This window comes from Apaloderma vittatum, unplaced genomic scaffold (assembly GCF_000703405.1).
Source record: "Apaloderma vittatum isolate BGI_N311 unplaced genomic scaffold, ASM70340v1 scaffold39761, whole genome shotgun sequence".
In the NCBI taxonomy this organism is placed as follows: Eukaryota; Metazoa; Chordata; class Aves; order Trogoniformes; family Trogonidae; genus Apaloderma; species Apaloderma vittatum.
In genome coordinates, this window is record NW_009698089.1 from 1 (window position 1) to 17,405 (window position 17,405).

Sequence of the window (17,405 nt, forward strand, 5' to 3'; positions counted from 1 at the left end):
AACGCAGAACGACAAGCGCTGCCCCTCAGGTTGCACGGGTAAAGCCACCGGCCCGTTCCTGTACTTGTCTCGGGTCTCGGCGATTTGCTCGCCCGCCCAGCGCTCTGAAAGGCTGTATGAGCTGGGCTTCTCGCGCAGTCACAGGTGAGCAAAGAATGCATGGCACATGTTGTCACACATTATTTCTAATGCGATAAGCACTAAGATCTGTTCTCGGGGAACCGTGCAGATGGTTTTGTGGCAGGCAGTCCAAACATAAATTATTGAGCCTCTTGGTTTCTCACGATATGCTGCTTTACTTTTTCTGTCATCCTTAGGAGGCACATGCATTCTTTTATCCTATAGCATCAAGCAGTGAATGAATGTGTTGCTGAGGAAGCGACAGTAATAAAAGAGCATTTGCGGGCAAATCGAATTGTTGTCACTGTGGTACTCTTGCCGCTGGCTAACAGCAGGCTGATGTGTTACTCCCCATAGGCATGCATGCCTTTGGATCTGTGCGGGTTTCAACAAAACAAAGAAAAAAGTCTGTTGCAGAAAAGATGGCGATACCCTATGTCTCTTTTGGGGGTTAGAGAAAAGGGGAGAATGAGCAACCAAAAAGGCTGAGGATGAGCTTAGTTTAGGGCATGTGACATTTAAACTGCTGCTGTACAGGTGGTGATTGAGTACAAGGGGATATCCTTAAAAGCATAAATAGATTAAAATAAAACCACTGAGGATAAATCCCTGGAAGACACTAACTGAAAGAAGCAGAGTGGAGGAGAGATCACTAAATTGAGAAGAGGAACTGTGGAAGGAAACTGAGAAGCTTGTACTTTTGTTTTTTTAAATATAAAGGGATTAAAGGCAGAGTGATATGAAGAATGATGAAGGTGATCTAATGGCCCTAAAACTTACTAGGAATTTACTTCTACCCCTTGGGACTTCAACCTCATTGGCATCCCAGGGGAGAAGTATCGGTGTAGTTTTTGGCAGAATTGAGCAAAAGTCCCTATTATATCCATAGTATTTGATGTTCCCTCTCCAGAGCCCTTTCAAGAATTAAGACGTAAGTTTCTAGCTAGTTGGTGACTTAGCAATGCTAAGGTAGCTCAGAGAATTAGAAGTATTTCTGGCAAGAAAAACTTTACGTATGCATTTGTGATCCTTGGCCTCATATAAGCTCTTGATGTACATCCAAAGCCTAGGGGTTTTGCTTCCCTTTTTAGAGAAGCCGAGACGGTGGAAGCTCTGACATTTGTTCAGGAGTTGTACAACCTTTCTTCCTGCAGTTTCCTTCATGTGACTTTTAGACAGCATGTTGTGTTTTGTGAGCTAACTCCTTCCCAACTTCTGAATCCACTTCTGCGCCAGAATTCAGTAAACCCTCTAGGTCACAATTTCAGCTTACTTAAATTCTGCTGGATTTGACATTGAGTTAGTATTAGCTTGTGTACATCCATTCATTTCAGTAGCATTTCAGTGTTCAGCCTGTGCACTGCTAACAGCAACTTGTCTGCTGGTAATTATCATTTTCTTAAAAGGTGCATCAGAAATAGTGACTATAGATGTGGCAGAAAGAAAGCCTTAATGTTATAGCCTTCTTTTCTGAAGCGAGTGAAACATTGAACAGTAAATATGAGCAAAACCCCCTTGCTTTTTAGTTACTTGATTTTGATTTCTTTTGTTTTTTAAGAATCCATGCAGTCCTTTACATTGCCACAGCAGAATGTGATGATTTTAAAAAGTTCATCTTACAAATTGACTGAAAGATTAAAAGTGCATTTAAAGTGTAGTGTCTCAAAGTCTTTCCATAAAGAACATGTCTGGTGTCCATGTGAAAGTAAGGTGCTAGCTTCGACAGTCATCTGCATTTCCTAGTCACTGTGCCAATCTTTCAGAAACATCAGCATGCTCAGGGATGAACTGGCCTGGAGTCCCCTTCACCTGGCATATATTAAAATGTTCCCCCCTGGAAGAAGCTGTGGCAGGCAGGGGGTGGGATACTTAGCATTGCCAGGGTACAGCATGTACCTGGTCACAGAATCGCAGAAGACTTGGTCTTCAAAAGCTGTTGATTTCTTTTTTTTTCAGGGACAATCTATTGGTTTTTAGAATATTGTCTGAACCCATACTCCTTCTCAAATCTCAGTAGACTGTTCCATGCAGCAGTAAAAACACACTTTTTTTTTGTTTTGGTTTGTTCTAGGATTCAGGGCTAAGATTCCACTATGTGGCTGCTGGAGAAAGGGGCAAACCACTCATGCTGCTGCTTCACGGCTTTCCAGAATTCTGGTAAAACTCCCTATTCTTGTATAAAAGAGATGGCTGAAGATACTTGAGAGTGACCATCGGTAAACCCAGTGTGATCCATTTTACCTATCTATGAATACTAACTAATACCATGAAGTTTTGTAGGAAACAAACCATTGAAATGCTTAGCTGCAGCATCCACAAAAAATCCCTGCAGGCTGATGCAAACTAGCCATCTTTTCTGTATTGTCAATCCATTTCCCCCCGAGTACATACACTTTTCTCCAAACTTTGGGGAGGAACGGCTAATTTTTAATGAATTTCCTGTTTGGATAACATTTGTACTATATGACTAAACTTAGGAATTACACCAGAGGATGTTAAAGTAAGGATGCATTATATGTTAGGTGTAATATGGGTCACGGCATTTATTAAAAATACTATACATTAATTTTTAGCTGTGAGAGGAAAAGAACTATGAGTTCTATAGGCTATTCTGCAGCCTAATTTCAGAATGCGACTCAGGGAAAAAGGTTCTATTATTAGTTCATCACAAGATGATGAATCAACCCCAGTCCTAAATGTTTGTTTATAACAATGAAAAGCAGTCATGTGTCCAATGATTTAACCAAATTGCTGTCATTGCCAGGTTTAACTGCAATGTTAAGCACAGCTTACAGAACTTGCACTGGAAAAACAATAAGGGAATAGAGGAAGTCGTAATGCCAGTAATTCAGCAAGTTAAATGATCCTTTTCCTTTCCAAACTCAGATATGGAGCTAGGGTGCACTGCTGGAACTGTGATCTTTCAGGCTGGACTCAGGTCATACCATGACAAATTGACCTAGGTAAAACAGAGGTCAGTTCTCTTCCCTTAGCAATTTCCTATAGATACTAATGGCCTTGAGGATGAAGGTGGAAAGTCAGATTTATTTTAAGATAAATTTTCAGAGTAGATGATTGTTCTAATAATAAATTGCTGTATAAAAGATTAAAACTGGACTCTTTGATTCAAAAGACTGTTAGGTGGGGGGCCATGCATATTCTGTGCAGGCACATATTCTAGCACAGTAAGACAGCTGATACTACAGCTGATTTCCCCTACAGTGGGCATAATAACAGAAGATGTAGCATTTTATATACGTATTCTACTGAGATCCAGTCTATTACTTTCAAAAAGCATAAAGCCTTTCTTACAGTTTAGAATGGTGAGTCACACTTTAAGTGACAGTTAATGTATTATATTATCTGACCACTGAAAAGGAATAAGAAACTGTTATATAGGTTACTGGGACCACCAATAGCTTAGTTTATGTAACTGTTTTTAAAAAGAAGATTTCATCCCAGTAGTCTATAAAATAGTCACGCTACCAATACTGATGTTGGTTTGTTAATTCAATCAGTGAAGAATTTTTATGCAAGAATAGAGAGCACAAGATAAAATAAACACAATCTAACAGATATTTAAAGCAAGATCAAATTTGTTATCATTTGGCTAGCAAAAAAAAAAAAACACAAAAACCAAAACAGGTATGATTCACAGTTACGGTTCTTAACTGTAACAAATCCTCTGCCTTCAGATATCTCAAGGTTATAAGTAGGACAACTATAACCAGACAATACTGACCTTAGTGAGCGATTGCGAATGAAGATGAAAGATGACTTAAGAATACAATGCACCACAGCCATTAAGTGCTTTAGATGCACAAGAACTTGAAAAACAATACCAATGTTGTGGACAGACAAAGTAGTTCAAATTGGGCATGTGTTGAGACAGCTGAGTACATATATAGCTCAGTCAGTAGAGCGTAGCGCTAACAACGCTAAGGTCAGGGGTTCGATTCCCGTTCGGTCTCCATGTGTTGCCTGATCTAGTCGAGAGGTGGTGTCCCTGACAGCAGGGAGGCTGGATTAAAATGATCTCTGAGGTCCCTTCCAGCTTAGGCCATTCTATGATATGATATAAGACTTGTGTGTGACCCGCTAAATTTTGTAGAAGCGGCCTTTCAGAAATAATGTGATTAGAAAGTCAGAAAATAGTTTCCATAATTCAGTCTTACGAACAGGAAAGCATTCTCCAGCATTTCCAAATTATGCTTGCAAAGCAGTTGTCTAGCAGTTACGTTTCATATGTGGTAAAAGGATTTATTTGAATATAAAACCTACCCATTTGGTAGGTCAGACATTTGGCGATTGATGGACTGCTGTGAAAACAGAAGATGAGGACGGCAAGTAGATCTTTTCTGAAAACAAAAATAGTTTATTTATTTATTTATGGGCCTCATTTCTTCTCACTGAAGTATATAGGATAGCTACAACAGTTACCATGGCAAATTCAGCTTCCATGGCATTGTATAATGCCTTTAAAAATTTCGTTCCCAGAGATCTCAGCTAAATCTTGGGTTTGCATTATATGGCACTGAAATGAAAAGGTTCTGACTGTTCTATTTATATGAATACAAATATCTATAATTAATGATTTTTACTGTAATACTACTTATGTCCAAAGTCCCTGATAGGCTGGAGGCAAAGCTGAAGTGGAAGAGCCAATGGTCTGATATAGACACTGTGTGAATTAAGGTAGAATTCTGTGCATCACTCTTATGATTGCTGATAATCCAAATGTTACGTATCATATTCTGTTGAAACAAGAGCAGAAGTAAAGGTAGATCCTAGCACAAAGGAATGCAGCCATTATCATATATGCGTAGAAGGATCATGGGTTTTGTATACCTTTGTATTAGAGTAAAAGATAAGGCTATGTCTGTTTTGGCTATTCTGAAATCTATTTTGTTTCAGTAACAGCTGAAAGGCAGGTAGTTCTTGCAGGATGAGTGAGACCTGCCATTTTCTTGTTACTTTTCCTTCATAACACACATCTAGTCACTACATACTACTAGAGAATGAGGAATAGCCCAGGCCTTTGTCTGAGTTCTTAATTTTGTGTGTATATCTTTTAACGTGTGCAATTTTATCAGTCTTTTCCGTAGAAACACAAGGAACGACATAATTGTGTAGTACCACCACATTAAGAGATTGTTATGGAACAGTTCTAGTAGTATAAAGACACAGATGAAAGTGTACATAATGTAAATCATATGAACTTCACCAAGTTCGTTTGTTATTCATTGTATTTCTTTCTTTATTTAGTGTATGAGTTATCTGACATAAATTTTTCGGAAAGCAAAACAAAACACACCACTATGCCTTGAGGCATGTTTTCCACTCCATTGAGATGTGCGTGAGTAAGCCAGGCAGAAGAGAAAGCTTCTCAGACCTTACTTTTTGATGGTACTACAGCTCTAAGGAATAAACAGAATAGCCCTTGGTGTGCTCTGGTTTATGCCAGCTTCCTTTGCAGCAAAGAGACCATGCCAGACACCAGGAATTAAAGCACCTGGGCTATAGCCGTGGCCCCTTTCTGGCTGCTGCGCCTCCTTACTGGGAGTTCAAGAAGGAAGCACAAAACTACTATAGCTGCAGAGGATCCTCAGTGTACCACAGAAAGAAAAAAGAACCTCATTGCACACAAAGCCGTGCTTATTTCCCCTCAGCTGCTTGGGAGCAGAAGCACTTTACATTATAACTTCAACTTTTTTTCCCCTCTGTTAGGTATTCTTGGCGCCATCAGTTGCGGGAATTTAAAAGTGAATATCGAGTGGTGGCCCTGGATTTGAGAGGTTACGGAGAAACGGATGCTCCTTCCAACAAAGAAAATTACAAGCTAGATTGCCTGATAACGGATATAAAGGATATTTTGGAATCACTAGGTGCGTTAGTAGAAGACAAACTACACAGCTCACAGATTAGTTGGTTTTGGTTTTTATGGAAACCCTCCTGTAAAGATCTAGCACTGATTTTTTTTTAAAAATGCATTCTCTTTAATGTATACATATTGCAGATATACATAGATATGAATGTAAGGTTACTCATGTTTATGTTTTCTGATTATGATATGTATGGCAGTATATACAATATATAAATAAGATTTCCCATCATGAGTTTACCAAAATTGTATCTTCTCTATCCAGCAGTACAAACCTATGTTCTTTTCCCTAAGAAGGTCTTCCCTTACTACTAACCGATACACTTAGTGGATAATGTTGTGAATTAGAGCCTAATAGCACTTGCAGATTAAAGGACTTATATCAGGTGACATTCTTCTTGCACAAACAAGACAGAATAAATATTGTGGGCTTTATAAAGATGATGACAGTACATCTGCTGTATTAAAAAAAAATATCCCAAAATACTACTCCTGCACAGTAGTCAGTTCTCAGGAGCTGAATCACTCTGCCTTATACAACAGTGAGAAGAACAGAAGGGAGAACAAGGGACACATTGCTCCCCATGGTAAATACTCAGTGTTAACGGTCTAGAGCTGAAGGAAGTCTGCAAAATTTGTCCCTCCAGTTCAGTTTGAAACGTAGCTGTTCTGGTAGCACCTAGTGAAGAGTATTTCCCTTCCATACCAAGAGCAACACAAGGGATTAGACTGTCATTCTCTGAATCATTTTAATTCCCTGGATACTCCAGGAGTAGTGAAACAGCTTACTGCATTCTACATGAAGAAATAGTAAAGTGGTGATTCCAGTTCTAAGGTTTAAATTTGCTTCTGATGTTTGAATATTGTCAAAAGATTGGGCAGGCAGTCCCCACACTGTATTTACATTTTCCAACCTTTGCTGACTTTGTTAATCTCCATGGTAATGTCATGGTTACGCTTAGAGAAGTGCTGTCATCATAATTCAATTTTGCATGGATTTAAAAATTTTTTGAAAAAATATTTCTGAGGCTTGCTACTTTTGTTCGAACCCCAAGTTAAATTCTTTTAGAGGATTCGTTTATATCAAAAGTGTTCCAACAGATTTCTATTCAAGTGGGGTTATGAGGTGCTTTGACTACTGTGTTCAAACTAATGTCAGAATTCTAAACAGTCTGGCTTTTATACGTTTCATTTGTAGTGTACGTGCTCAGCGTTAGAGTCCTCAGTGAGGACTCAGACACGACAGTATTGACTGGTTAAAGGAGGAATGGTTAGGCTTTCAAAAACTTGGTCATGATTTTTCTTCTCCCTTTCATTGCTGTTAAAATTAACATTTTTATTGATGGAAGAAGTACATGAATGAACTTGCAAAATACCCATCAAAACAGCATATGGTGAAAAGCTACAGCCTACTAACTATATAAATGTGTATTTGTGTGTATATATGTATGTGCTACATATATACAATTATTAAGTATAACGCTTATTTTTTGCATAGTGATGATGCTTAGATAACCTCCCATACTCAGAGAAATCGGTAAGGATTTGTTTTGTTTAGGAGGAGCTCAGGAGATTGCTCAGTCTTTCTGTCTGCAGTTTCAAACTCCACACTCCCTTAACATGACAAATGTACATTTGTACATGACATTTTATAATGTATGTGACAAATGTACATTTGTTATAATGACTGAATTGTATATCTGACCCTACATTGGTCAAGATGTGAACAGGGTGGCCATCTGAATACCGAGTGACTTTAGTTTGACAGCAAGGTAGTATAGGTAAAGTGTAATTAAAGTCCAATTAAGTAATTTTAATTATTTGTTGATTTTTAACTATAATAGTGCCGTATTTTTCTGAACATTAGTGACAGAAGCAGTGCAGTACTAAATAGTCATGTTAACAAATGTGCTGCACCATCTATTTTGCTCAATAATTATTTCATTGTATACGATAGTTCGTACGGATACAAATTCCACTGAAATAAAAGCACAAATCTGTGTTTCTGTGGTAGGATACAACAAGTGTGTGCTGATTGGCCATGACTGGGGAGGAATGATCGCTTGGTTAGTGGCCATATGTTACCCCGAAATGGTGACTAAGCTGATTGTGGTTAATTTCCCTCATCCGTCTGTGTTCACAGGTGAGTTTTATAGTAGTCTTTTTAAATCCAGAGTATCTGCATTTTTATTATGGTTGTGTTTGCTTTGAGGTTTCTAAAGAAGAACCAACTATTTGCCCTTTTAGATGTGCAGTAGATAAAGTGCCTCTCACAATCTGGACTGTATAAAGCAGTAAGGTATCAAGTATTTGACTTTTGGAAATAATTTCTTGTAGGAAGTGGGAGTGCTTGCAGCCAAACTTACTGATGTTTTTCTTAATCCTTGAGGGTCCACAAACGTAATTTTCATATACTTGAATCTGGTTTATACTACTTTGGCAGGATAAAATTCCCTGAAGAGAGGTGTATATTGCATTACACCTAGTTAAGGCCTCACTGCATTGTTAAATCTGCATAAAACAGCCTCTGTATAAATGTGAATCAGACATTTGAATTTAATCTTGACGTAGGTGACAAGTGACAATTTATGATCTAGTACAACATTCACTGGAACAACAGAGATGAATGCAAATCTGACCTTACAGCTCCGTGGAATCGGAACTATTCACACGTGTTGCCCTTGGAGTGTTCTTGGGCACTACAAGAACATTTACAGAACATTTTCCTAGGAACCGAAGCCTCACTTACCCGAGGAGGGAGAGGTCTGTTCACCACCACCTGAGCAGGCAGGAGCTTTCTCCAGTATTTTCACTGGGAGCAGGAGCCAGGCTGTATAGAAGACAAATATGTGTTATTATATTATATAGGAGCAGAGGAGACTGAGAGGAGACCTCATTGCTCTCTACAACTACCTGAAAGGAGGTTGTAGTGAGGTGGGTGCTGATTTCCTCTCCCAAGTTACTACTGATAGGACAAGAGGTAGTGGCCTCAAGTTGCACCAGGGGAGGTTTAGACTAGATATTAGGAAAAAATTCTACACTGTACGAGTGGTAAGGCATTGGAACGGGCTGCCCAGGGCAGTGGTGGAGTCACCATCCCTGGAAGTGTTCAAAAAACGTGTAGCTGTGGCACTTCATGACATGGTTCGGTGGTCATGGTAGTGTTGGGTAGACGGTTGGACTAGATGATCTTAGAGGTCTTTTCCAACCTTAATGATTCTATGATTAAAGATTAAAGGAAAATACACAGTTTATAAATTGTGCAGAAAAGTGAGCACTGTTGATGATGGTCCATCAAAGAAAAATATAATGGGTGATGCAATTTAAAAATGTGTAAGATACGAAAGCTTAGAAGATAGCTGATACTTCAATTTACTTTGTTTTACAACTCATTTTTATTCACTGCCAGAATCAGTATTTCAGAGAGAACACCTGTGCTGGGAGTGCAGTTTTGCCTTCCTGAATTTGCATCTGTAAAGGATAAGTTCTAGACTTTCTAATACCTGCATAAATTCGCTACTCACTTTAAGGAAGTGAGATATTTGAATGTCAGTGATGGGTCTTGCAACTCACTGGAGACACAAAATTATTTTTTTTTTAAAAAAAAAAAGACTTAATGGAACTATGTAATCTTGACTGTGGTTCTTAAAATTGCCAAAATGACAACTGTTAGAAAAATTCTGTACTTCTGTGAATGGGATAGGTACTGTCTTTAGAATATCAGTGGATTATCATCTAGATTTCTGTGCCTTACATCTTTGTTGAGAGAAATACTTAGACTTGTACTTATGCCTCATATTCCACAGCTGAAACAAAGGCTTTGGGCTAGATACACACGTAGACCTCTAAGTGAAAACCTATAATCCAATTAAACTCTCCAGTGTCTCTGCCCTCACTTAAGCTTTGGCAGGCTTCTGTTTTGCTGTTTCTATTAACACATATAAAAGAAGTATATTTTAATGGCCACATCATATACTTACTCCTGAAACAATAATCATCTTTTGTCACATAGCATGCTCTAATGTAATATTTTTAAAACATTCCTTTAAGTTTAAAAAATAGTAGTATTAACGGTAATTTTGTTTGAGTCATCAGTTTTCATTTTTAATTCATGGGCATTTTTGTTTCAGAATACATTCTACGACATCCATCACAATTGATTAAATCTGGTTACTACTTCTTTTTCCAAATGCCATGGTTTCCTGAATTCATGTTTACAGTAAATGATTTCAAGGTGAGCAAAATGAGTGCTCTTGTTTATATATTTAACTGTGAGTGATGGAAGAATTGCCACCTACACTGATCCCTCCTGATGTAGTTAGAATTACTGGAAAAAAAAAGCAGAGCTGCTGATTTTTCTTCTTGAGCTTTATATGTATAAAGTACAATCTAAGTACTAGAGCCTCTGAGATTAATTCTTGCTTTTGCATTTCTAGGAGGCATTCAGGGACCTACTTTTAACCTCTAGCAGCACAGCGCATTACCCCACCTAGCCAGTCAGCTGGTTTTGGTTTTGCCCATGGCACTGGGTCACATTTGGTGCCTGGGGAACTCGTGCTGACTTAGCTGAAGCTCCCGTGAGCAGCGGGACATCCTCTTATCCCTCAGAGCCTGCTCCGGGGCAGCCAGTTTGGGAGCCCGGGCATCAAATTCAGCCAGATGATTAATTCTCCTCGAGGAACCAACGAGGCCAACACCTTGTATAGCCTTAAAAAGTGTGCAGAAAGGGAAAAAGCAGCTGTCAGTATGCATCCTCCCACATGGATACAGCCCAGTGCAGAGCTCCCAGTGGTGCCCACAGAGAGGACCTGCACGTTGGGCAGGTCCTCAGTCCTGAAGCATTCTCCCTGCCACCCTGCCAGCTGCTGAGGTCCATCCCAAAGAAAAGTATGTGCCAGCACTTTTTTTTTTTACATGCCAGCCTTTCCCTGTCACAGGTGGCAGGTCAGGGTGCAGAACTGAGTAACCTTGATTATTCTGAAGTTATACCAGAAATAAGTTTACCATGTGCTTTACACATAGCACTCTAAAAAGGCATTTAAACTATTCATTGTACTCTATAAACAATGTATCTTTAGAAAGATGTGTCCTTTTGGAGGAGAGAAATCACGTTTTCTGGCTATCTTATGTAGTGGCTTTTTATGTTTGCTTTTGTAGGTTCTGAAAAATTTATTTACCAGCCAGGCCACTGGAATTGGAAGGAAAGGTTGCAGATTAACAACGGAGGATATAGAAGCTTATCTCTATGTCTTTTCACAACCCGGAGCATTAACTGGACCCATTAACCACTACAGAAATATTTTCAGGTCAGTGTAACGTTCTGAAACAAGGTAAAATATTGTAGAGACACCTGGAGGCCAAAAATGTTGTTGCAGCTTCTGCTGCTAAAGAAGGAAAAACTACAGATCTGTTTAAAGTCTCAACAGGTAAGAAATGCATTCAGTGCCAAGCAGTGTGATGCAAAGTGAATTGTATGAGGTATTCACACAAAACCATGAAATAACCACAGTGCGGATAAGGAAAATCTTTGTTTCAAAATCTAATAAAGCAAAGACCCTTCCTCATTCACAGAACACATGGCAATCACAAATATCCATCTTTAAATAATACTTATGAAGTTAACATCAATTAATTATTTGCATTTTAGTTCATATTATCTAATACTAAGATCTATGAAGAGCTTATTATTAGATTATACTAGATAATAAGGCATCCAAGCACGTTACCCTCACTTATAACTTTACAAAACCATGTCTGATGTGGTTTGTTTTTTAAAGGTGGAGTAGTTTTATTTGTACCTAAGCCTAAAACTTATCTCTTTTTTTATTGTTTGGTTTGGTTTGTTCCTGCATTGGTCTCATCAGACTCACTGGCAGCAGGGAGCATGCATAGACTAAAACTGAGAGATAGTATCATAATAGAAGCTATTTTTAGAAGCTTAATATTTATCTTCTCAAGCAGTTTTCTAATGGCTTTAACCTTTCTGAAAGGAGTTGGCTTGGCCTTAGAGACCTATGCTTCCTTTTTATCTACCAAAAACTTAACAGGCTAGAAGGTCATTAATGCTGCATATAGTCTACCTAGGACTTACAGCCCCAACTTGAAGGACTATATGAAGAGTGGGATTGAACTTTTTTCCTTTACTCCCTCCAATCTTCAACAGTGCTAAACCTCCTGAACGCTTCTCTAACACAAGACTAGTTTCCTGATATTCTTTAAAAATTACAGTTCTCTTCCTTCCCTAAGCTCAAACAGTAGATGTTTGAAGTAGATTAACTTTTCAATTTCCCTCGTCCAAATTTAGTGCCACTTTAATGCTCTTCCTGTGCCTTCCATGCTGTCACTGTCAGGAGAGCAGTCAGTGGGGAAGTGCTGGGAGGAAAACAGGGATCTGAGCTATGCGCTGTCTTGTACAGGCTAAGAGACAAAACTGGAATGAGAAGTTAGAGAGATGGTGTATTTTGTTCTAAACAAGAGAAGACCAAGCACAGACACCAATGAGGAATAAATGAGGTGGCTGTGTTGGTAGCAGTGTGCTTATTTAAAGCTATGCAGAGCATGGTTGATGACATTAGCTGGGATGTCCAAGGGCGACGGGGCGCTGAGCGGCTGCACAGCAGCTCCCTGGCCCGGAACTGTGCTGCAGAGCCCCCAGGGTAGGGCGAATGAGGAGCTGGAGAGGCGTCAGCGCCCTGAGCCTCGTTTGTGCCCTGAGCCTCGTTTGTGCCCTGAGCCTCGTTCTGTGCCCTGAGCCTCGTTCATTACGTTTGCCTCAGCACCTCGCATCAGTGAGCATGCACATTAACCAGATGTTTCTCTGACAGTAGCAGTGAATTATCTGTGATGACTGAATTGCTGTGGGATTCAGATGAGAGAGATGGAAGAGTCATGTGTGTTTAAACTGTTGTTTCAGGCCTTTTCAGGCCCAAAAAAAGCCTAGTATCAGTTATTAAGCAGAAAATATCTTTGAAGCTATTATTTCCTCTGTGTGCATATGTATGTTTGTGCTTCTTTTGCTTTATTTTTCTAATGAGCACATATAGCTGTACTAAATTTAGAGAGTATTACTTTAGGTGCTGTCAACCACAGTGCAGCAAATGTTAGACTGGAAGGAAAAGGTTAGTCTTCAGCTCATTCAGTTCTTGCCACCAATTCTGATGGTCATACCTCAGGGGATGTGAATGATGAAATAGTAAAACTGGACCGAAATTTTCACTTCCTCTCATAAAAGCCACTAAGCAGCACATAGATGTTTATGACTTGTATTCAACATAAATCCCAGTGGCTGGCACTGGTGACCTACGTGTTAAAGGCTTCCAACTCATAAGTATCCACTTGGAGTTTCATTCTTCAGAGCTTAATTTTTCTGGAAAGTTATTCCCAAAGAGATGACTGAAATCACCTACATCTATCCATCATTAATACATCCTTGTATAAATAGCACAGCAGTCGTTGCCTCCACTGTACTTTAGACACAAACACAAATCACAAAGCTTTTGTATTGTGCTTGGTCAAGAGAGAGAGGTAAGCAGCTGAAGCTTGAATTTCTTCTGATACGTCATTTTTTTTAGAAAATGGGATTAGTTCTCTTCTAGAAGTTAGGAAGTGCTTCACTTTGTTCACAGAGAAACTGTGTAAGTGCTGTATGAAGATTTGTGTCTGTTTTTTTCATATTTTCTGAATAGAAAATCTGCATGTTAATCCTTGTTAAAGGAGATTTCTAGAAACTTCAGGCATGATACAATGTCCCATATTCCAGACTGAAAAGAAGTATAGTGTAGCTCATAGGCAATGAATGACATGTTGTTTATCTATGGGATTAAATGATCTTTAAGGTGCCTTCCAGCCTAGGCCATTCTATGATTCTATAAAGTGTGCATAAAAAGCCCAAGAGAGTTTTTCCAGGTGAGGCTAGAAATCCTGCAAGGCCCTTAGACAAAAAAGAAAAATGGTAGACCCTACAGTAGTGAAAAAACCACATACAAATAGTGAAGAGATACAAAATACTGGAATTAAGAGGTAAAGTGATTAGTCTAAAGTCACTGAACCAGATAATCAGATTATCAATTTTTAAAACTGATACTATGAATAAACTATGGCTCAGTGGGTGAGGTCAGGTTGTTTGCAAAATGAGATTTTAAATCCACTGCTACAAAAGCCATTTTAAGAATTTTCCCAATTCATCAATCAAAATTAAATTAAAGTGACCTTTTATTAATATTTCTTGGCATTATGTATACGTGGAGAAGAAATGTCTTCAAAGTGTCAGGTTTTTTTGTGTTACCTTAAACTAATGCATATCAGCTTCGTTGTCTTTCCCTTTATAACAGAGCATGGTCTCTTAAACTAACTCAAGTTTCAAGCTAGCGCTTAAGAATGTCATAAAAGCTTGTTCAGAAAATCTTTTTTATACGGGTCTAAAGTAATCGTGTTTGAGCATTAATATAATAAAAGATTTGTATCTGATCAGATGGAGCCTGTTTTGAATTGTCACAGCTGGTCTGTTACAGTATATGTCTAAGATTCAAGCATACATTAAAGGCAATAGTCTTTCATGTCTAGCTTCCTAATGTCTACCTTTAATATGAGAAAATATTTATACAATATTCCATTTAAAATAATTGTATTAAGAAAAAAAATTTTACCAGAAGTTTAAATAGGTCATTATGCTGGCATACTTTTTATGAACATTTTACTTTCTAACGGCCTTTCTTCAAGTTATTCTTCGTATGTCTTACAAGGTATTTATCTTCAAAACACTTTCTAGTCTTCCAGAGCTCTGGGTTGTGATGTTGCAGTTTTTATTAAAGAGATTATGACTCCATGAAAAGCAAATTTTTAAGGAACAGTTTTCTTTCACTGCATACAGATGTAGTTATGTAAGTCCAAGGCTCTCAAATCCACACTACAGCTCTCTGTAAAGAGAACTCTGATGCACGTTGAATGTTAGCATTGATTTCACAGATGAGTGAATGTTACTGAATTCAGCTCAACATTTCAGACATCAGTGTTCTATAGAATATCTTTTTCTACAGATATTTGTATTTTTAGCTGTACTACGTGCTATTCAATTTTGAGCAGGGCTGAAACACTCTAGCTGCTGATATTCCACGGTGTCCAAAACCAGCAGCCTGCCATTTCCTGGACAGCCATTTTTCAGTGAGGCCGCTTGGCCGCTCAGGTAGCTAGATGCCTTGAACACTGTACTCTAAATTTTATTAAAGGCTCCTTGCAGCAAATAATGCAGGTTCAGAAATTTGCCATAGCATTCATCAGCCCAAGGAAAGCCACCAACCTACAAAATCCTGGCCATGTTGTTCAACATTCCCTTTTACAGAGATCGTGGGGTTCCTGAGCTGTGCACCATGCTGAAGCATCATTCATGTTCCAAAATTAAGACCGCTGTTGCAATCAGCTGCTGATTACAGACACGTTACAGTAAAAGTATCTTCTAACAATTTCACCATCCTTAAGAACCATTAAAGAACTCTGAGTCACAGGAGTGTTTTCTTGGTATTGCAGAAGATATCTTGGAACGCAGAAAGCTTGCAATGAGATTCACTGTGTTGATTTCAAAAGCTAAGCGGACTGAGACCTAACTAAGTGTGTTTTATTTTTGAAGCTGCCTACCTCTGCAGCACCATGAAGTCATCATGCCAACCCTGCTGTTATGGGGAGAAAGAGATGCGTTTATGGAAGTGGAGATGGCAGAAATTACACGGATTTATGTTAAAAATCATTTCAGATTAACTATTTTGTCTGAAGCCAGTCATTGGCTGCAGCAGGATCAACCTGACATAGTGAACAAGTTGATATGGACCTTTCTAAAGGAAGAGACAACAAGAAAAAGAGAATGACTGTTTGTACATATTTTAAGGGGTCTACATAAAAGCTTTTCAGATTTAAAACCTAATTGTTATCAGGGCCGTATTTCCAGCCTGCCTTCTCTTTTGAGCTCTGTTAGAGAAAAGTGTTTTCAATGTACTGTACATTTGGACACCAATGTTACTGCTAAAAGAAGAAGTGAGTATGATGAGAATATATGATACCAACGTTGGTTTTACCTGTATACTTGTATTTTGCACATAAAAACACCTGCCTTAAGATATATATGTATTTGTACAGAAAGAAAATAATGGAAAGTTGCTTGGTTTTGTTTTCTCCCTTGCTTTACAGTTTTAATGTGTGGTGCCTTTTACAAATTTATAATGAAACGATAGAGCGGTGCCATACTGAAGGAAGTCATGAGTTTTCATTCTAGTCGCCTGAATTTTTTTAATGTATTTTACCATTAAACAGTAACTAACTTTTTATTATCTATATTTTAGTGTATTGAATGATTGAAAAATTTCTGGGCACATTTCTAGTCTTCAAGTGAATAATGATACATAAATTGTTGTATTGTTGAATGCAGCTGCTTTGGGCAATGTTTTTCTTTCTTGACTAAAAAATGGGAAACCTGTACACTCAACATGTCTGAACAAGAAGAATGGAAAATTAAGGTATAACGTGTATCAATTCCACCTCTGTCTAATAAAATGCAACTTACACTACTCCCTTTACCTGACTTCCTATGGAGAGATTCCTACTGAAGCTGAGAACTGGGTTTGAATAGCTGAAGTCTGTCCACTGTGCAGCCTTCCTCATGCTGATTTTTATGGTTTCTTGGAAATAACGCCTCATTGTTGGCATCATCATGTTAGTGACAGCTGTTGCTGTCTCTAACAACTGCTGCCAAGTTCCTGTGTTCCTAGGAGGGAGAGACCTAGTGATTATGGGAACAGAGGGTAGAATTAACTTGCATGTGGTGTCAGGGGAGAAGAAAACTGGATGCTAACTACAAAGACGAAAACACAGAAGTCCCCAGAAGCGGTGAGTCACCTGCCTACAGGATTTCCAAAGGCTCCCTCTCCACCTGCAGACCAAGTGTGGTGCCCTGGGAACAGGAAAAGATGAACAAGGATCCATTGGGGCAGATGAGCCTGAAGTAACTCTCCACACCAGAGCAGAAGAGAGCTGACAGTTACTGGGGAGTTCCAACAAGTCCCCCACCGCCACGGTGTCCCACACAGTTCCTTGGTGCAGCCCCTGCCGATGTCTTGCTCACGCAATCCTCGCAAGAAAGTGGGCCAAGGGGTGTGGTTAGGGAAGTGTTAGCTTGTGGCTGGTGATCGGTTTCCTTTCGTGTAGCTTGCAAAATCTGAAGAAAAGGCCCCTCAGCATCATGATAATGAGATTAATCTTGCTTTTCCATCCGTGGCTGGTACCTGCCTTTCAAGGATAATTTTCTCCCGAATATTTTCAGCATTTATCATCTTAAATGGTTACTTGCTGCTTCAAGTAGGAAAGTCTCTTCCCTGCCTCGGAGGGGTGTTGTAGAGGGACCCTTTGACCCCCGCAGCAG

The 17,405-nt window shown here is 39.0% G+C and overlaps 1 protein-coding gene across 1 annotated transcript; it reads left to right on the forward strand.

Moving 5' to 3' along the window:
• Window positions 1–345: 345 nt before the first annotated feature.
• EPHX4 (epoxide hydrolase 4) lies at window positions 346–16,553 on the forward strand (the record flags this gene model as incomplete). The annotated part of the gene is made up of 7 exons (XM_009877872.1): window positions 346–429; window positions 2,192–2,277; window positions 5,848–6,005; window positions 8,016–8,144; window positions 10,132–10,235; window positions 11,159–11,307; window positions 15,624–16,553. Coding segments are annotated over 7 exons (945 nt in total), but the record flags the coding sequence as incomplete, so codon positions are not given.
• Window positions 16,554–17,405: the final 852 nt, after the last annotated feature.